Here is a 21778-nt window from a genome sequence, read left to right on the forward strand (position 1 = left end):
AAACTTAGAAAGCACTGAGCAGCCGGTTGTACTTTCAGTCTCACAGGCAGTGATCCCTTTCCAAGGTTGTGCCAAATCCCTCGCAGTAACTTTACACTGAAATGACAGCATGCTTATAATGACATATCATGCTAAAGGGGTCAAAGGTCATCTCTCCATTTGAAATCGCTGTTCCATTAGCCCTTATTGATTAGAAGGTGATGGAAGATCTGTGTTATTCGGTTTCTATCAGGGGACACGAGCCCTCGTGGAAGAAAACGACAAAAACCTTGTTACACTTTCACTCTCTGATCACACTGTATAGGTTAAAGTTCACTGTTCACTCTGTTACTGACATATGCTGAATGTACTTAAATCAGAGACGCACTGAATCACCACATTACATCACAGGGTCCTGAGTTTTGAAAGCACACATGTAATATATCATCTCATTAGTAATAAAATAGATTACGAATAATAACGGTCAGGAAAACGGACATAAATCCAAAATCCGCCTTACTTCTTGTCATTCCATCGACTGTAAACTGCAGGTGTTAGTGCTGTGCAGAGGTATTAAAAGATTTTACCTTTGGTTCCAGCAGCTCACAGCAATTTTCCATCTCCGCGATATAGGGGTCACAGTAGATTAGAAATAGTCTGAGTTCAATCTGTGGAAAAACAGCTCTCATTAAGAGACCACAGCTCCACCGTCACATTATACTTCTCTTTTGACCGGTAAAGCTCGGATCTCGGGGTTTTCTTCGCCTGTGAAACACTTGGTAAACATCACGTCTGAACCACAGACACAGGTCTTACAAGGCTTCATCTTCTAACTGAGTTGCTGCAGCTTCACACTTCCACGGCGTCATTTTTTTCTGTTGTACTGACATACATCTTTACAAATCATGTGGGGGTCAGCTGTTAATGCTACTTAAGCCAGGTTCTGCTCATAAGTATTGGGTGACCGAATGGCATGGCTGACCCAATGTTTTTTTAGCACTCGCAGGCCGCTCTGAGAATGAGTGTAACACATACTGTATGTCACAATACAGGATTAACACTGATTAAGAAAACAAGCCCTTGAAGCGTGTTTTGAATATCTTTCAAATGCTTTGAGAAAGTAAACTACTACGACTCGAACAACTGCCAGACCAAAATGAGGTAAAACCTTAAATAAGACAAACAAAACATGTTTGGACAAAGTTAGCTCCTGACATACATCCACAGGCCGTCCATCCTCCACCCGTGTGGTGATGAGCGTTCGCCCACCGGGGTCAACGTCGTCCTTCTCATCGGTCAGTCTCCGTTCTATTAGCTTGCAGTCCATGTAAATGGAGACAATGTTGCTCTGCACGGAAACGCTCAGCTTGTGCCACTGCCGATCAAAGAGGGCGTGCAGGTCTCGGCTCTTGAATGTGTAGCGCAGGGTGTTCTTCAGCTGACCCTGGAAGGAAAACTCCACCACCTTCTTGCCGCCGTCGACCACAACGGACACCTGCGGAGCAAAGAAACAGCCATCCCATCATGTTGGAGTAGTGGCAACTGGAACTGGCTGTATGACATTAAAACGTAGCGTGACGCCCACCTGACTGCCTCCAGATTGGTCGAAAATCTGCCAAAGATACCAGCGGTCTTTTTTTGTCGTTCTTCTGACCCGGAAGGTGGTGACGAGGGAGTACTCGCTTGAAAGTCCATTTTGAAATATGAATCTAAACAAACATAATAAAACACGGTCACATTTTCACAAATGAACATTTCGAATCATTATCATTCAAATATTTTATAAATGAAAGACAACGGTGTCAAGCCTCATTTCTCGACAGTGACCGTAAACTCTTTCAGAGCTTTCAGGGGCTCAACAATGAACCAGCCAATCAACTTCAATGATCGATAAAACATTTCAATATCCTCCCGCTGAGGAGACGTTCACATAAATAATCCTGACAAACTTGATTCCATTTAGCTTGATGAATTTTATACTGGCTCCCCCGTGTCATTCAGATAATGAAAACGCGCAGAAATTGATCCAAAGTCACAGGAGCCAATCTTTTTCCCTCGCTGAGATTCCATGTGCCACAGTTAAAGGGTTATGGACGTCTTGTGCAATGTCGTCATGGCTTTATGTGGACGACCTCAGCTGCTCCGCGGAGCACAAAAAAATACTGTGTCCACAGCTGAAAATGTAGTTTCAGCAAGAGCAACATATGCAGAAGGAATAGGGTATATAGAGGAAAGACAATATATATTTCAAATATTATTACAACCGCTCTCAAATGAATTACAGTTTATTCTCTAACTCATCTCTCAGCCAACGCCTGCACCTCCCTTCCTGTTTGATACACTAAAAATAAAATGAATATATTCTAACCCTAACCCTTACTCCAGGCTCAGAGTAACAGTCAAAAGTGGAGGAGCATAAACATAATAAATCAATATCAGCAAAAATAATAATGCAACGATAAGGTCATTGAGGAGCCAGCGCACTGCTGTGGGGGGTGAAAGAGTTTCTTCAGACAGGTTGGAAATTAGTTTTCACTCCAATATATCATCTCCTATTCTCTCAGAGCTTCACACCCTCTTCTACTGTGTCCCTCGAATTCTTTGAGATTTTGCTGTAAATGGTACATGACTAAAATGATAAATACGCAGAGTTAGAGCTCCCCCGGAAAAAAATCAAATGCTTCTGCGAGAGGCCGGGGACGGGGGAAGGTTATTCGCTGCCCGAGGGCTAAAGGACTGTTTCAGCAGCGATTCAATATGAAAAGTGGCACGGCAATTTATAAAAATGAGGCTTTACAAAATAAATTAAACAGAATATTTCAGAATCAACACAGTACACAGCGACTTCTCGAACCTAATGTATTACACATTATTGTGAGAGACAGATAAGAACATATAAAGAACAAAATGCAAATGAGAAAATCCAAAACCTTATGCAGCCACTGCAACCGCTGGAACAGAATATATTTAAGCTAATTTAATACAAACTCTGCAGAACACGCTGCAAGAGTGTTTTCTGTTCGGGCTTCTGAGGTTCACACCCTTCTTTAAGAAGTCTGCTCTGATTTCAAAACACAGTCTGTCAGCAAACTTGATCTCCGAGAGACCACGGGGTTAAAGGTCTTAACCTCGTGCTGATTGCCATCTGTGGCTAAACGGCCTCAAAGCTCACTGATTGGTTGGTTTGACGGTTGTTTTTATCCGATTCTTTGGAGAAACACGTGTTTACGTAAGTGATAATGAGTGAATGAAAAGAAAGAGCATTATTCTTTTTTTTTTGCTTATATCGCATCCACCAGTTTCTACAATATACAGGGACTTTGCCAACCCTGTCTTTTCCAAGTCCCATTTGTATATAACTCATTTGCATTGGCAAACATGTTCTGGGGGAAGCATAGCCGTCTCCTGGATTAGGTTCAGCTCTGTATTCTATAGGGTTGGATTCTACAATGTGAAATAGCAAAAGCAAAAGCGACGAAACAGCCCCAGCAGTGAGGAAGAGAGATATCTGCTTGAGTAACATTTCTTCGAGCCACCAGTTAACGGCGCATATGTGCTGTGTTTTGGGAAATAGAGCACATCCATAACAATAATCAGGAGAAGCACAAAAGGTCACAGAGCAGCGCCACCACTGCCAGAAGAGTTATAATCAGAAGTAATTCCACTTTCATCGGGAGCGACCATGTGCTGTCTGGAAACCATCACCACTCTTGGAACGCGTCCTTGACCAAGCATATTTGCTTGGCTGAAGCTGCTGCTTGTATAATCAGAGACAATGGTTTGACAGAATGTCACAGCAACACTACCGGTCTGCTCGAGAATCTCCCGGAAGCGGCTTTAGTGTCCTGGCCGCCTGCAGGAAATCCTATCCAAGAGGATTCGTTCAAATGAGTCAGAGGAATCAGATTGCCGTCGCTGAAACAATCAAAGCTCAAATGTGAGCCTAGTTGGCTCGCGTCCCTATCGCCGACACTCAATCCTCCACCGGATCAAAGTGGCCTCCACCACGTCGGTTTCTGAGCTGAATGCATCATTCAAGCGAGCGAGGACTATAACTTCCTCTCAGCAGGACTCCTCTATCCGGTTTTAACATGGAAGTGCTGCATGCCAGCGTGATAGGGGCCTGCCACTGATCGAGCCAAATCAAACCCGCCTGTGATCTGCAGGACAGAGACTTTATGCAAATGAGTGTAGCGGAGGTGTGTTAGACTGCTGCTGTTATCATCATTACCGTGTAAATGTGTGTTCCTCTACACACACACACACACACCTAACGGAGTCGTGGCGCTGCAGGAAACGCCACGCCGCCGAAAACACACTGTTTCAAAAATGTGTGATCTGCCACCATGCTGTAAAATTAATTGAGATGAATCTGATACCTCTGATGAACATGGTGTTGTTTTGACAAAATGTGCATTTGACCATGAATACAAAATCACTGTTATGACAAAAAAATACAGCAACGAATTTTAAACTTTGTGAGTAAGTGAAAGCATGCTCCAAGTGCGAGGCCTCTGACACAGGCCGGTTCACGCTGCAAGCCTTAATCCTCAATTAGGATTCATTGCTCAGATCTAATTATCTGTTTTTTGCAATGTGAATGGGTCATGGTCCTGAAAATGATGCACATGCACGAAAAAAGAACATCAACACATCTTACTACTGTCGTATGGAAGTAAACAACATGGAGACCACGGAAGTTAGTGTGTACACTTTCATGTATAGGATGTTGTACAGTGGGCACATGATAGTGAATCGTTGATAATGTCTGTATGTGGCCGTTACCTCTGTGCGGAGGTGTGCGTGGATACGGAGACGAAGCTGTGAATCAACGAATGTCGCTCTAGAGTGACAGCAAGGTCAAACGCATTCCATCCAACCAAATCAGAAATTGAATAACACCACATTCCACGATGTTGTAGTAGAGAGATATGAATGCGGGACAGAAGAATGTAAACAGGGCGAGGCCAAACATTCGTGTTTCCAAAGACGCGACGCCGGAGCTGCCATCACTGTGCTTTGATACAGCATGGGAGCATACTATGAATACAAGCTGCAGTTTCTAGAGAGATTTGTCAGCCAATACAAATGTTCCACGGGTGTTTCAGCTCTGATCTACGCACCGTAATACGTATTGTGCCAAAGAGCTGACAGAACATTAGCCAGATCTGGAGAGTCGAGCATCCATCTCTGCATATCCTGAAAGTAAAGCGAGCGATGCTTTACTGGCTGGGGCCGGGGGCCGGGGGCAGAGGGGCCTCCCGCTCCGTGCAATTGCCGTCGCTTTCCTTCCTCAGCTGACATGCAGTGTCACCTGTCAAAGTACTTAGATAATTGGATATGAGAGGGATCGCAGTCTCACCACTATAACCAATGACACTGTCAGCAGTGTCATTGAGAACCAGCATCTTCTTGCACTACGGGCCCAGACGGAGGGAAGGACTGAGGTAAATGTATTTTCGGCCGGCTGACTGAACAGGGGAGGGAGATCACAAATCACCTGGCTCAAAGATCCCTTCACCTCGCCAACGAGAGAGTGGCAGTAAATGTTTACAGTTTCTTGTCATGTAAAACTACTCAAAATAACCTCGCCTCCCCGGAGAATGACAAGGTGTTATCTTTCACAGATGCAACCCGAGGGGCAAAGAAACAACGGACATCTCAAAATACATTTATTTGTTCTAGTCCAAAACGTCACTCTAAAGCCTAGATGGGCAGCCACTGGTTTTTTATGCTCCTCTGGTCAAACTTAATGCAGCTGATGGGGAAAAATATTCAAATTTCCAATGTATATCAAGATGTCAACATGAAGGTTGACCAGGAGAATAAAGGTCTTCAGTGAATAGGACCTCAGCGTGCCATTTGTGTCGCGATTTTAATATTCCTCTCGTAACGTAGGTGCTCACACTTTTTTCATTCCCTTTTGCCCTTATGATATTTCTAGAATAAGTGCAATATATATTAATTCTGTTCAAATGATTCCCTGCGTAACAGTGCACCTCACAGCTTGCCCTTATTAGCCGAGGCAAATGGTACGATCGCTCTGAGCGGGGAAGAGTAAATCTGGATTGCCTCAAGTCAATCCTTTCATGAAATTCAGTTATAACTATTCAGGGGTTCGCTTTTTTCTCTTCTTCGTACAATATCACTGGATCTCAAGAAAAAACGAGCTAAACCTCTCGTTGCTGTCTGCACAACAGAGACCCATTATAGAAGTAATATTTCAGTTTTTTTTTTACAAACGTCACACGTGGAGTTGCAAGAAATAACAGGGACTCCATATTGAGAACCTGTTCATGAGGGAGAAAAACAGCAGCAGCCTGAGTGTTGATCCAAATGAAGACTGCCGTTTAATACCTCGGCCACACATGAATGACTGCGTCTAACAGCATGCCTGGATTGTGCTGCGTCTAACAGCAAGAGCAAGGGAGAGGTATAAATGAAACAGCGTATTGGAAGATTAATTACCGAGTGGTAGCTGACATGGAGACTGTCTGTCTGAGTTATCGTCAAACAATGTAAGGAACCAGGGAACAGCATCCGAAACCCAAGTGATGCAGAAAATAAACACACATAAGCGTTTAAACATACATGATACTCACTTTGTCGGCTTAATAAGGGGACTGCTGCCTAAACGAAACGACGGCAGGTCTTCCGTGATCGTGCCCTTTCGAAGAAGAAACTTTTCTGTGAGGTCGAATCCTGTGAACAATGTGTGACCTCAGTTAAACAGGAGAATGGGGACATATGTACAAATCAACCTGTGTTCGGTCAGGGACATACCTGTGATTTGCAAGGGACGATCTAAAACATCGGTAAACCTGCGCTCATCCACGCTCAGAGGGGGACAAGAGCCGTCTGGAGGAAAAGCCACAGAGAGGCTGTTAGTGCTGAGTATTGATGTTCATTTATATTTGAAGACAGTTTTGAATAGTCGTATCGGGAAGGAAATTATTTATTGAATCGTGAATTCTTTTCCACATTGCATTTCCTATCATTAATAAAAAAAACACTTGGGAAAAATTCACATCAGAGCAGAAGATCAATTTACATTTTTTTTTTTTTCATTAATATTTCAAACTTCGGTTTAAAGTTGAAAACATAAAAAAAATACCCAACTGAGACCGAGATGTAATTTATAGGCAACATTACATCCTCTAAAATCGAATTTGAATGGAGGCTGGCTTTCTGAATACTGATAGTCCCGTCATATTTCCCTGAGGTTTTAGTTTTTACCACAATCTGTCTTTTTCAGACAAAGACATTACCCAAAGAATAGTATTAAGAAACACTGTAAACACTATTTACACTATTATATTCACATTATTATATAAATCTATAGATGTTTTTGAATGCTTGACTAGTTTTTAAAAAAATATTACACAAGGAGTATCTTATTTTTATGATCACAGTTTAACACATCTTCCTGTCTGTGTGTGTATTCTTTTAAGCTACAATCAGAGGTCAGACATTTTTAAACAAAACCTTGTCGGCTTTATTTTGACACACTAAAGGACGACAAACACACATACCTGTCTGTTCACCCACTGCCATTCCAAACGTGCAGTGAATGGAATTTAAACTCCAGAGGACAACAGTCCATCTCAGCGAGCACATCATGGCTCCTACACTGGAACGTAGTCCACTTGAAAACCTGGATGCAAACAGAATATAGATATATTTAATTCACAATTCAGTTAAATTCAGTCTTAGGATTTGATCAAACTGAAATAGGCAAAAGGATGAAAAAAATTCCAGAAAAAACAAATCTTAATGAAGTCATATTCTGCATCCAACTATCAGCAGAGGTACACAAAACTGTTAAACTTACAAAAGTTATGTTTTTCCTTCAAATTAAAGTGATGAATTGTATTTATATCAGTTGTTGAGTATAATTTAAGCAAACTGAATTAGTATAATTTAAGTAATTTGAAGTAAGCACTGGAAGTAAAGTTGCAAACACATACTTGCAAGTATTCTACTCATTTTAATTAGAAACCTGTTATTCCGCTGCGTGCAAACAGCAACGTTGGCCACAGTTGGATTCATCCAGCTACAGCACTATAAAAAACTAGTTTGTTTGATTGCTACACAAACTAAGATGAATACAATTAAAACAGTTTCACTCCTTTATTTCACACTCATGTCTGCAAATCTGCTCTGTTAATTTTAGCAACAAAAAAACGAAATAAACTTAAGTGCAACTTGTGTTTTCCTGAAACTAAATTCAACTGTAAATCAACCGTGAATTGAATCTTTTACAACCCCGCTCTCCTACCCACTCAGGGGTCCCTGAAAGCCTCCTAATGTATTTATGTCAAGTCACTCCACATGGAGAATGCACTTGTGAGTCCTTCATTCATTAGCTTCATGAACACCTGCCGTACAGTGATGAATGGAGATGTCTATACAGCAGCTAAATCATTATACTCTAAGCTCTGTTTATGTTAAGATTTCAATTGATAACCGGCGAGCCGAGCTGCCTCTCGCTCTCCGCAGACAGTTTATAATTCATCAGGTCTGCATGTCGACGCCACAAATTAGCGGTGGAATTGTGCCGATACACTCGATCGAAGATAAAGACAACACAATGGGGAGGTGTTGCTGTGTGTGGTGTTTATCTAAATTCATTAACTCGGCAGGTTTAAGTGGTCGTCATTCATCATTATTCCTGATTAAGTTTACAGCATGTGTCTCAGGGCATCTCGAGAAGAGGGTTTATTTACAATACTCGAGCACTGGGTTGTTTGTTGCTCGGCCTGTTCTTAGGTCTCTCGTGACAAAGCCTTGATCCTTGTCACTGGGGTGCACCATTAACACTCGGTTGTGTTTGATGTGGGAGCTGTCAGCGGTGCGTCTCGGTCAAGGACGTCACGCGGAGGGATCAAACCTGGAAACCTCCAGTTACAAGTGGGACTCTTAAAACCACATGACTGCGCTGCCAAACCAACATCTCCAGCATTAATCCCGTGCCATTGCAAAGAAGGCGAGGCAATCTGTTCTGAAGTACAGTCAATAAAGTACAGTGAGACTTTACTCTGTCTAGACGTCGCGAGTAATTTCTGGATTACTTTGCATCCAATTTCACGCGACTTTATTTCAAGGACCTTCAAGAAGAAGAAGAAGATATAGAAGATGAAGAAAGAAGAAGATGAAGAAGAGGCAGCAGAAGCTCCATATAACCCTACACACTGCTTCATACATCAACTCTAAAGTGGCACTTTATATGCAAACACGTGAATATGTTAAAATCCATTTGTGTTAGTGATTATTCTCTTCTAACAACACACTTAATTCCTTGTTTGTTAAGCGTATATTAAATGCGGGCGCAGGCAATTCATTAAAGTCATAATGTAACCTGCTTTTCTCAGTGTGCAATCCCCTTAATCCTCCCTTCCTGTTTCACATTCATCTATTTCCACTGAGGAACAAACCACCACAGAACACAGAGCCGAGCACTGAACTTGACCTCCAACGACCACCATAGCCGCCACAATACATTCAGTTAATTTATATGCACAGTGTCACATAAGTGTGACCAACAGTATTTTTAGCCTCGGCCTTTAACAGCCGCCTTCTTATCCAAATTAATTTCGCCCCAAATGATTAATTCCCGTCCACGCTTCCCGAGCACTTGTGCCTTCTCCCGCTGCCGGATCATAAAGTTTGGCGTGCGGGCCTACAGTAAGCCGTCATGGCGCATGGAGATGAAGTGACCACGCCACTTACAACTGCAGCCATGCATGGGCCGCCAGACAAGTAGCGACTACAGAGGTATCACGTTCCCTGTCTGTGTGAAGGCGCACGGCATTCCCACAGTTTCTGCAAATGCATGCAGCACACGGCGGCTCCCACACCTCTAGCCCTGCAGTCACATGCACTCCACATCTTTACATGACTGACCCTTGTTGTTGAGGATTCTGTCCAGGAGTTAAATGTGGTGCTTTGAAACCCACACGTTATTTTACCTCATTCACTTGAAGCGAGCAATGCTGCTGCACCATCTGCTGTAAATCTGAATCGATTTCATTCCTGTGTGTGTGGGTGTGGATTTTTAGGCTTTGGTCACACACAGTCACAAACACACGCACACACACAACTTCCATTCACTGTGGACAGGCAAACCAAAACCTTATCTTAAACAATTAATGTCTAATTGTAGCCTTAACCTAACCACAATTCACATCTTAACACAAACCTTCACTACGACCAATCCATGCCTAACTCTAACCTTAACCTAACTTAACCACAATCTGCATCTTACCCCTAAGACTTAGGACTTCAGAAATTACATTCTGCCTCATTGGGACCAGGCTTATAGGACTTTAGAGGACATTATATGGATTTGCTTTGGTTTCCTTGAGACTTGCACAAATCTTAACCTAGCCTTAAATATGTCTTCACCTTAAAATGCCATGATTTGCTTTTCTTTAATGTGAATGATTTAGGTCCCCACAACAAGACTAATATCTGGACCAAGCACACACACACACACACACACAGACACACACACACACACACTCCCGTCTCTCCATCATTCACTCAGCCACTTTCAGTAACTGGTAATAACTTCACTGTAACTCTTTGCAATATTCAAAGCAGCGTGTTGCTCTGCGCCACCGCTGATTGGCTGGATGCTTTCGGGTTTTTTTTTTTCTTTTATTAATTACGGCACATGTAGATCGGATCATATTCCTCCAGTATCCGCCACATTTCGGACTTTGCTGTTAACAAGTGACATGACGGCGCCTGTTTACTGTCGCGGAGCGCTCACAAAAGCACGAATAGCCTTCCCACTTTACGCACAAGTTACAGAGATATCAAGCCATGCGTAAAAAATCCAAAGTCCCACGTGCCAAGCGACAGAATACGCACAGTGTGTCCCTTTCAAATTGATTTCCAGCATGTTAACGCGCTTGCCTTTTGCATTGTGAAGCGATCTCTAAATCTGCTGAGGCATTCGCTTTGGGATGAGTACTCACAGTTGCGGGGGGAAAGTTTCCTCTCTATGGCAAAAACGCACAAAACGCGGCGAAAGGCGCATAATCCATGTGTGATTACGATCAGTCCGATTCCGGATTCCAGGACTTGGAAATAAAAGTCACAGTGGGATCGCCTGCTGGATCTCGGTCCTTATTAGTTGCACCGAGTGGCCCTCCCACTCTGTCATTATTTCTGAGATGCACTGGCTGAGACTTGAGCAAACAAGAGGAGCGCGCACTGAAAGCTTTCATATTAGAGGGGGAAATAGATGCCCATCGGGGAGTCCAAACAAACAAACTCTCCCATTCAGCAGAGCCAGGTGCGGGAATTACACTGTTTGATGCTTTATCATCTGATCAAATTGTCTGAATAGGAGCCCTAATGCACGTGGATTTGTGTCCCTTTAAGGTGGATTAATGTGTGTTGTTGGCAAGGAGATCTGTCAGGTCAAAAGTGAGAATATGAGAACAATACAAACACATCGTCTTTGTACCTGTCTATTCATCACCTGATGCCCTACAGCACATTGTGTTGGCTGAATAGGGGATCCAGCATGATAGAGTGACAGCTCTCAGCTGCAAAGCCGGGCCCAGTGTTACAGCAACATGCTCCATGCTCATACTATTTTAGTCAGAACACGCAAATGCCATGTCGCAATACTATCCTGCCATACGGGAAGGCAACAACTTCAACATTCACTGCACTGTGGAAGTGTGAGGCTGAGTTTCTGATGCAGCTTCAACGGTCTTATCAGTGTCCTCTCTCGCAGCCTATTAATTCTCCTCTATACCCAAAGCCCAGGTTGAAAATGTGTCTGGCAGTGTTTCCACACTACATCCAGACTGTTTTATTACTGAGCCGCCAGTGGAAGCCACATGAAGGTTAAAGCAGAGCAGGGCTCGCTGCACTTTTGTTGAAACAGCACACCAACAGTTGAAGACACCCGGTCACTAAGAAACAGGTGTTCAGACTCCACACACTACACTGTTTGGACAGATGATGTTCATGCACCCTCCCGTTTCACACAGGACACACACACACACACACACACACACACACACACACACACACACACACACACACACACACACACACACACACACACACACACACAAAGACGTCTACTTTACCAAACTGTGATGGCAGAAACAAAGAAACAAAGAGGAAACAGTTTAAAGAACAACTGGTGATTGGAATGAAGCAGGTGGCTGTAGGCTGTTTCTGTTGAATGCAGAATATAAGCATTTTACATAAGAGTGGTTAAATGATTCTTCAGGACTTTATATATATATATTTATGTAAAACTTGAGACTTTAAATTTAGATCTCCCTCATAGGAAAATTACATTTTTAGCAGCTGCATTATTCTTTAGGACCAGTAATTCTTTTTTTTGCTGAGTGCAGAAAAGCATAGGAAAACGATTTTTCTGTTGGCAATAATTCCAGAGTTTTATATAAATATAGATGTTTACACTAGATGTGTACAATATACGCTGTCTGTACAGTGGTGGTGGTGGTGATGAGTGTTTTAATTCAAATATAGAAACTCCCATTTTGACTTTCCTCTCTCTCTCTGCTGCGATGTACCATTGTAATGTAAATTCAACCCGAAGCTGATGTGTTTATCCCGTCTCAGTCGGAGAATCTGTATCACATCCACTGTTCTCTGGAGAATTGTGTAGCCCCCAGTGTTGGCTCTCCTTTTACTCGCAAGAAGAAACTTTTATTACCACCAACGGTTTTTCAGCAGTTAAAGGAACAAGTTCTCTGATTAAACAAAATAACCCCCTCTCAATCAGATTTATTAACATTAAATAAAGTAATTCAAGTTAGATCGGACATGCCGAGAGGGAGCTCTTGCTTCTCTTGAAGATGGCATCTACAAAACCCACAACAGTGGAGCGATTTCTTCCATTCAAAATATATAAGAAAATCTCCTCACCTCTATTGTGTAGGGGTGGCAGAAGAAGTCTCAGTGATGGATAACTTCAAATCGTCAATTTTAAAAGTATCTGAAAGGTTCAGGGCCACGAGAACATTGTAGGGATTTTGTGATTTGGGTGGCGCGGCTCTTTAAGATTAGGGCAAAACTGGGGCCAAGGTGAAATAATGAAAATGCCATGGCATCTTGATGGACCAGGATACAATTACATCATGTACCATTTAACAGCAACATCGCACATGTCCATAAAGAGTTCAAATCAGAGCATTTAAGGTCAGTGCCAGAAGATTTATGCCTGCCTTTTATTAGCGTATGCTGATATCGTGTATCACAATGCAAAATGCATGTGTCACTTCCAGGTCTAGTTTGACGCAGACACAGTTTTGATTAAATGGTGCAAATTCCGTTAGTGAATTGAAACAAAACCCTTTTTGTTTTGCGAAAGTAAAAATGTTTGACTTTTACAAATATAGACAAAGCTGTTTGTGGACTGCATCCTGAGATACAGTTACTGCATCACCTAAACCTGTGTGCGTCTGCTGTCACTAAAAAGACAGAGTGTGTGTCAGTGTAAAACAGGTGACAAATGCAACCCACCAATTGCTGCTTCAAGGTAAAAGTTGCCAAGCTCACCGGAGTGACATTTCATAAGCCCCAAGGTCCCCACCGCTGACAGGCGGCTTTAAAATATCCTTGAGATTATTGTTGTGTGAGAAGTATTCTGTGAACATTTTTATACAAGTGAGAGCATCTCTCGGAGAAAAATGTCACTTGCACAGCATGAATCAAAAGGTTAATAACACTCAATCTCATTTTTTCCCCAGTAATGTGCACATGTAGTGTCAATGGCGTCATCGGGAGGTATTTGAAAGTGTGGATTCCTGAATGGAGTTTATTATTGTTCTTCCTAGAAATAGTAACCTTCTTATTTCTAAGAATGAGATCAATAACCTTTGCTAAAAGTCAAACATGTACGTGCAGTCGGTAAAATCTGACACCATATTTCCATATATTTTAAAGGGGACATAGCATGCAAATTCCACTTTGTTAGTGCTTCGACAGGTTAATGTGGGTATCTGGCATGTCTACCAACCCAAAAACTCTGGGGAAAAAACACTCGCGCGTTTTGTTATAGTTCCTCTAAGTCAGAAACATCATGCTTGAGCGACTCGATTGCGCTTCCTGGGTTTTGTGTCGTAACAAGGAACTGGAAGTCTCCCACATGGTCTTGGCCCCCCGTCCCCCACACTCGCTACGGCGGGTTTACGGAGGCAGCGAGGCTGCGAGCAGCGCAGCGCCGTTCCCAAGCACGCAGCCGGGCTGTTCACACGGGACGAGCATTTCTCCGCTGGTCAGCCCGCGATTCACTCACATGTGGCATTTGTCTGGATCGTTGGGACTGGGAGGCTGCAGCAGTTGCTCGGGCGACCGCTCCTCTCCCGTGCGTGAGCTGGAATTTGTGTCAGCGCCACACAGCCAGCAGTGTGGAAGACTTCCGCAGTGTTCAGCGCTACTGTAACCCCCGAACCCCGACATTCAACGGGTACAACAACAAGCGGAGAAAGCAGAATCGCGGGCTGACCTTATATATACAGTCTATGGGGCTGACCAGCGGAGAAATGCTCGTCCCGTGTGAACAGCCAGGCGGCTGCGCGCTGAAAACGGCCCTGCGCTGCCTGGCAGCGGTCTTCCACACTGCCAGCTGTGTGGAAGACTTCCGCAGTGTTCAGCTCTACTGTCACCGGGTTACAGTAGTTACGCGGAGTACAGTAGTTACGCCGGGTTACAGTAGTTACGCCGGGGTACACGGACGCGGAAGCGCCGCTGCGGGCAGCGCAGCGCCGTTCTCCAGCGCAGCCGCCTGGCTGTTCACGCAGGACGAGCATTTCTCCGCTGGTCAGCCCCATAGACTGTATATATAAGGTCAGCCCGCGATTCTGCTTTCTCCGCTTGTTGTTGTACCCGTTGAATGTCGGGGTTCGGGGTAAATGATGGTCTTCATACGCCCCCACCCCTCTCTTTCTCTCTCTGTCTGTCTGCTTGTGTGCTTGTAGTGGATGGGCAGAGGGGGACATTTAATTATGTGATTGGGAAAATTAAAACTCCAGGACAACAGAAGGGAATACAAAGTATGGGATGCATATTTGATAATTTATATCATATAAAATATCTAATTTATATTGTTTAAAATCATGGGGAGAGGGGAGGGGGAGCTGGCTCATTAGCATTTAAAGGAACAGGCACTCAAAACAGGTCACTCTGTGGAGGGCTGTTTTATACAGGGTAAAAAGGGTGCTGTTTTAAATGATCCTTGTGGTATTTTGACCAAAGTATGTTACAGACATTTCATTAAGACCCCAAGGAACCATATCAACTTGTGGTAAAATGGGCATGCTATGTCCCCTTTAATGGGGAAGTGGCCTCAGACTTTTGGACACTGTATCCTCCTACATTCTCTTCATTTGGAACTGACAGTGTTGTGTGCTCTCTGGGTGAGAACAAACTGTGGGTTTCAGAAACCAGACGTGTATGAAAAAGAGTGAAATATGTTATCTTGAACTTCGGGGTGGTGTTCGGCTTGTACTTTCCTGTCAATCTTCGATTAATGATGCTTTCAAAAGCCTCAAGGAGCATAGGAGGTTCAAATCAAATCTATTCACAGTGTGGTCTGTGGATTATCCAACCATGACAATGTTTACACATTTCATTACAAATTAAAATACTTTGGTGTTTGAGTGGTTTTTGGACTAAGTGAGCCTGGCCATCACTTTGACCTGCAATATTTTTTCAGGATTCTGTCATAACTCTCTTAACTGTGCAATATTCACTGTGCTATATTTTGATATTCCTTATACTTAAGTATTGCATGTTACTCATTACTTACTGATGCCTATTTTGACTCTTGCTGCTGTAATACTGCAAATGTCCCCACTGTTGTACTAATAAAGGATTACCTTATCTTATCTTATATGGTGTAACACAGTTTGATATTTGATTGATTTGATTGAAAAAATAATTACTTAATTAAACAACTAAACAAGGCAATGTGTCCAGTATTTACATGTAAGGATGTGAGCTTTATGTTTCTCTGAATAAACTCAAGCAGCGATCAGGAATTAATTCATTTAAAACTTGTAGAGCAGATTTTCCAAACTTTTCTCGCATGGGAGATTTACACCTCGAGATATTTGTTGCTTTTTCTGGGGAATTGGCGTATGAAATATCCCTTTCATGGCTTTTCAGCTTTAATAGACAGTTCAGTGAAAAGTCAGATAACAAGGGAGACAGGGGGGGTGTGGCAGGCAACAGATGGTCATGCTGATTCTGACCCAAAGACATCACATTTACATGTTTGGCACCCTCCAGACACAACAAGAATAGAATTCCAAGACATAGTGGCAGAAATTGCTCTTTTAGAGATGTTTTAACGCTGGTGATTTTTGGCCAGCGCGTTTAAGCATCTATGGTTTGTTTTGCTTTTCATGATGTAATTTGATCTAACAGAAGTGACAGAGACAAATGTGCGGATTTACATCAGTTCTGGATTGTATCAGCAGAATTAAACAGCTGTTCTGTCTCTTTTATGTCTATGTGGGGTCGGTCCAGATGAATCTACAATGTTGTGACCCTTAAATATAGCTGCCACAATGAATTGTGGGACTGCATTTTCTCTTGTCCGTTGTGTTTCCTATGCTAAAGGAGATAAGTTAGGAAGCATTAATTGAAGCTCCTTTCCTTTTCATTTAGGGAACGTGAACAGTTCTATTATGACGGCTGCTGAAATACTTCCGGGTCATTTAATTCAGTAAGGAAGGCTCCGCAGTAAAATGGAATATTCGTACACACCTGGTTTTAGGGAAAAGTGTCGGTTGAATCCACAACTTCACCACAAACATCTTTGATTTCAAGGCAGGGAATAACTCAGGGTTAGATATAGGACTCTGGAATCGTACTACCATCGGATAGATAGATTTGTGGGCATTCAGTCCTCTTGGATAGGGTACCAAGTGATCTATAGTGCACCATTTCTCATTTAACATGGTATTTGTTTTGCAGGCATTGATGGCTAATGTGGGCCACCTCTGTAACTTAAACTGTAGATAGGTAAGATGAGTTGCTCTGGAAACAAATCTGTCAATTTCCCAGGGAACTTTCAGTTCCTGGGAGTAAGGAGAGAGAAACAGATAAAGCAGGAGAGATAGAACAATTATTACAGAGCCTGCTAATTTTTTATTCTAAACAATAAAAATAGGCAACCAAGTAAAAAACAATCTGTTAACAAACGTGCTATATCTATTAGTGTACAATTTATTATAGATTGGACCGGAAGCAGAAGAGAGTGAGGAGGAGAAATTAAGAGTGAAGTGAGGAGAGTGAAGAATTAAGTGGCACGATAAAGAGAAGGACAAACTGATTTGAGGAGAAAAAAAGTTAGGTCACATTAGTTAAGTCAATCTTTTAACTATAAAGCATATGAAGAATGACACAGGGAGAGTGAAGACGAGCAGGCGGAGGAGGAGGCTATAATGGGTCCATCCCAGAAAAGGAAATGCCATTTTAATAACAAAACATTAAGAGAATTTCCAATTATACTCCCAGGTCAGGACGGTGCAATGGTTCACTGCACGCTTTGAAATTCCTCTTTTTTCAATTGGCAACTGGGGAAGAACGGCGGTGGTAGAAAACCAGCACACGAAGAAGCTTAAAGCCTCTCTGATTACCTGCATGTGTCAGCAAATTCTGCAAAAGGTAGATTCTTCTCAAGTAGAATATGGTTTAACTGTGCAAGAAGGTGTCTTTGCACACGTTGTCTGTGTTTGCATGGTGTTTGCATGACACCAATATTCAGACTAGTGACCTTATTCAGAAATACTTTATTTTTATTATATTATTAGAGTTGCTAATAGAATATTCCATTTATATTTATAACATCTACTACTCCATGATGGCTGAGGTTATTCTGTGCGTTTAAAAACAATAAACCTGAAATGGTTTAGTGATGATGCTACCGTGTACCATTTCGTTTTTTTTATTTCTATTTTTGCAAAAGCTACTACTCATTATTATTTTTTACTTCTTCTTCTTTCTTGTTTACACCCAGGGCATGTGTCGTCAAGCAACAGGTAACTGATGTATGTCGATGTCGCAAGATGCTGTGAAAACTCCAATGGGAGGATATATACATGTTTAAGACATATACATTTGGGATAACCATTATTTGGGTTAAGGTAATCAGAACATGCTGTTGAAATGGCAGTGTCTTATTCAGGCTTAATCAGGGTAAAGAATAGTCGTGCACAATGATACTGAATTTGAATTTGTGATGAGTCTAATCATTGACACGTTAAGCTGCTGCCAGTAATTGTCAGGTATTGTGAGATACATGATAGCATCACATCTGTGGAAACAAAACTGCTCTATTTTGATGAACTGAAAGCAGAATCAGCAGAAGAAACTGCTGTTGAAGTCTTGGTGGTTTTCCAAAAAAATGTAACCTGGTAAAGATATTTGTGGCGTTTCCTGCAAATACGCAACATTGGAGAGCAGAATATGCTGCGAAGGTTCAACGTCTCTACCAGCGCCAAACATGCTCTGCAGCAGGAGGTGATTGGTTCTCTTGCCCCACTTCATTCAGAACACGGACAGAACGGCTTTGGAAATGGTTGCCCTTGATGTTGTGTATCTGATATTTAGATATTTTTATATTTACAGATTTGACAGAGTGAAGAGCTTCTGTGAGTTGGTTGGCCAGGAGGAGTACCGTAACATTTTAGCGCTCAGCATTGTTTGCCACGATGCTGCCTGCTCCCTGCTCCTGTGAAAATGTATGGGACTAAAATCCCTTTCTCTTTCACAAGAAAACAATAACTTTGAAGGGACAGTATATTGATCTGATTGGAACTGTTCTTTATGACAGTATTAATGATGTGGACAAAACATCAAAAATAAAACGACTTCTCATTGATACCGTAGCTGCAGAGCTTCAACTCCCTGGGTTTCAGTGTGCCCTGTATAATCTGCTTATGATTCATGGTTTTCCCATTTTTGTATTCAAAAGGAGAACAATGCAATCAGGTCACTATGTCACAACACTGATACGTCCTGAAGACAACATGCTGAGCAGAAGCTGAATGCAAACCATCAAGTTTCCATGTGATACTAGAGCGAGCAACATCATATGGTTCAGCATCTCTGATAATCATCATTTGGTGCGTACGCTACAAACATGCAATGATGAACATGGATGATTGTATTAGGTCCCCTCTCTCTCACACACAATGAGAGAACTGTATGTTCTTCAAAGTAAACAACGCAGAAACAATTTACAGTTGAGTCACTTTGTTCTAGTCCCCCTAATCCAGTACACGTGCAATCTCATAATGAACATAATGAACACCACATCTTTGTGGTGTTTGTCCACATGCTTCTGTGTATGTGTTTCTACACGCATGCAGCATGGTGTTTGCACTGGATAAGTACAAACACAACCTCAATTGTTTTCCTTTGAATACAAACAGAGTGATCTCATTACAGTCGTCAAATCACTATTGTTGAAGGGGTTAAGAGGCCAAAACACCTGTTCCTTTTTAAAGGTTTGTTTGCTCAGTCGACATATGGCAAAGAACTATCGACTAAGACCGCATACTGTGTGTTACTAATCTGTATGCAGACATTACCACTGGTGTGTACTTTTCATATGCCCGTACAAAACACAAAAGGCATTAAGAAGTCTCATTCATCATCTCTGAGGGCTCACCTGGGCAATAGAGTATCCAGTATCCAGACCGAAACAAAGGGAATTCAACAGATGTGTACAACACCATGTCAGTTTGGCCTCCAGTTATAGTTCTGGAAGGTATTCTTGAAATACTGGCATGCCTATTGAAATTGAATGAAAGGAAATCAGTTGGTTGCAACTCCACTGGGATAGCTGTAAGGTTCTCTTTGATATCAACTCAAACATTCAGTGTTGAACGTACAAGTGCAGGGGGGGTCTGGAGTATTTTGAAATAAAAAGTTCAATTAAAAATCATTGAAAGTCAGTTTGAGGTAATTTAAGTACGAAGTCAAAGTTTTTTTTAATAATAAAATGATTCATTAGCAAATGTATCAACACATTGCTGAGCTGCCTCCTACAGATATTTGCAGTTTTGAAAGATTGTATGTATTGAATAGACCCGCCTCTGCTCTGCAAGTGAATAATAGATTGTGAACGAATTACTGCAGTAAACTTAAAGTGTTTGAGACACTACAGGCAAAACTAATTTAATCATCAATCAATTTTTAAAAAGTACATGTAACACCAGAATACTTTTCAGACCTGCGGAATGAAAACATCCACAATATACATTTTGAAGTTACTGGATTCCAACACAAATCTTGCCTATTGAGTTGTACTATACATTTATTTGAAAGCTCTGTCCTTTAAGGAGTTTTTTTGTAATCCTCTGAGCCTGAAATCTCTACTTCAGTCTCCACTTAATTAAACCAAACTTTTCTGGTTTCATATGCTGAAGGTTTTCCCTGAGTACTTTGTTCATATATGATTCACAGACTGATTTATAGAACATTGTATGCCTAAAATCATGGCAAAACATTTTCTGATTACATATTGAAATAATATTGAATAATAATTTCAGATAATTTGCTGTACAGAAAATAATTGCCTTAATGTTAGCAGCCTATTCAATGGAGAAGCTTTTTAAAAAAAAATCGATTCGATTTATATTTGTTCACGCTGTTCACCTGTAGTGATTTTCCTTTAAATCATGGTTATAAATGAAGGTTACTATTTGGTTCCAGCGAGTTGAATTCAAAAAGTGTCCAAATCAATAATGAGCGAGCAATTAATTGGCTTATTCCAGTTAGTAATGGATTTACCCCAAGACGTATTATGTTCATTTTCGAAACTAAAAAGAACTTTTGATTCACAATGTTACCATGTCCAGGCCTAGCAATGGTAACTACTCAAGTAATAGTTTAAAGTGGAGATCTAATTTTGTCTCAATAACTCCAGACATGGAAAAGCATGACTGCACACGCTGAGACCAGTGTACAGACAATAGACTCTCCAAATGGGGCAGACTTCTGTGACACAGTGCACTTAAGACTGTGAAAATGGAGGTAGAATGAAAGGTCAGCAGATTTTTTATGTCGCGATACCATGGGGTCCGTATGCTAAATAAATTTGATAAGAACTGAAGGAAAAGGTGAGTGTGCCTGGCATATGGCTGGAATCTCACCATGCACATAGAGATTGGAAAAGTTTATAAAGTCCTGTGGCTGCATGAGTTTAGATCCCCTGCTGAATGAAACAGAAGCTCACGTCTCTTGAGGACCAATTTTTAGAGGGATCTAAGCTGATGCATTTATTGATGGCCCCTCTCGTCACTGAGTAGAAGAGAAAGAAGAAGAAACATCCCAGCGGTTGTCTCAAGTCGCTGCAGACTGACTACTGATTTCTGTTATATTGTGAAACTCTCAATGGAAGTTACTCTATGTTAGTGATGATATGATATATAAGAGAAAGCATAGAAATAAATATTGCTTTAACATATTCCTGAGGCCCTTTGAAAAAGAGCAAACACTGGCTACATGAACAGAACTTTTGAACAGAACTTATGAACTGAACATATGAGCAGAACACATGAACAGAACATGTAAACAGAACTTATGAACAGAACTTATGAACTGAACTTATGAACTGAACATATGAACAGAACACATGAACAGAACACGTGAACAGAACTTATGAACTGAACATATGAACAGAACACTAGACAGAACACGTGAACAGAACATATGAACAGAACTTATGAACTGAACATATGAACAGAACACGTGAACAGAACATGTGAACTGAACATGTGAACTG

General features: G+C 41.7%; 1 protein-coding gene across 8 annotated transcripts in view; it reads right to left on the reverse strand.

The window, feature by feature from the left end:
• LOC118119512 (collagen alpha-1(XIX) chain) overlaps window positions 1–11169 on the reverse strand; it is a 103295-nt gene extending 92126 nt beyond the window's left edge. For 4 of the 8 annotated variants that reach the window (XR_004698097.2, XR_004698098.2, XM_035173590.2 and 1 more), the window contains exons 1-7: window positions 10962–11168; window positions 7512–7633; window positions 6763–6837; window positions 6582–6681; window positions 1565–1688; window positions 1199–1474; window positions 567–647 (exon numbers count right to left, since the gene is read on the reverse strand). Coding sequence is in view for 5 of the 8 variants with exons in the window: in XM_035173590.2 (XP_035029481.2) it covers window positions 567–647; window positions 1199–1474; window positions 1565–1688; window positions 6582–6681; window positions 6763–6837; window positions 7512–7633; window positions 10962–11023 (840 nt within the window). In the remaining 3 variants the exon portion in view is untranslated. Of the gene's footprint in view, window positions 1–566; window positions 648–1198; window positions 1475–1564; window positions 1689–6581; window positions 6682–6762; window positions 6838–7511; window positions 7634–10961 lie in introns of all 8 variants that reach the window. The other 4 variants (XR_004698099.2, XM_035173589.2, XM_035173588.2 and 1 more) reach the window with 1 other exon arrangement.
• Window positions 11170–21778: the final 10609 nt, after the last annotated feature.

This window comes from Hippoglossus stenolepis, chromosome 12 (genome assembly GCF_022539355.2).
Source record: "Hippoglossus stenolepis isolate QCI-W04-F060 chromosome 12, HSTE1.2, whole genome shotgun sequence".
In the NCBI taxonomy this organism is placed as follows: Eukaryota; Metazoa; Chordata; class Actinopteri; order Pleuronectiformes; family Pleuronectidae; genus Hippoglossus; species Hippoglossus stenolepis.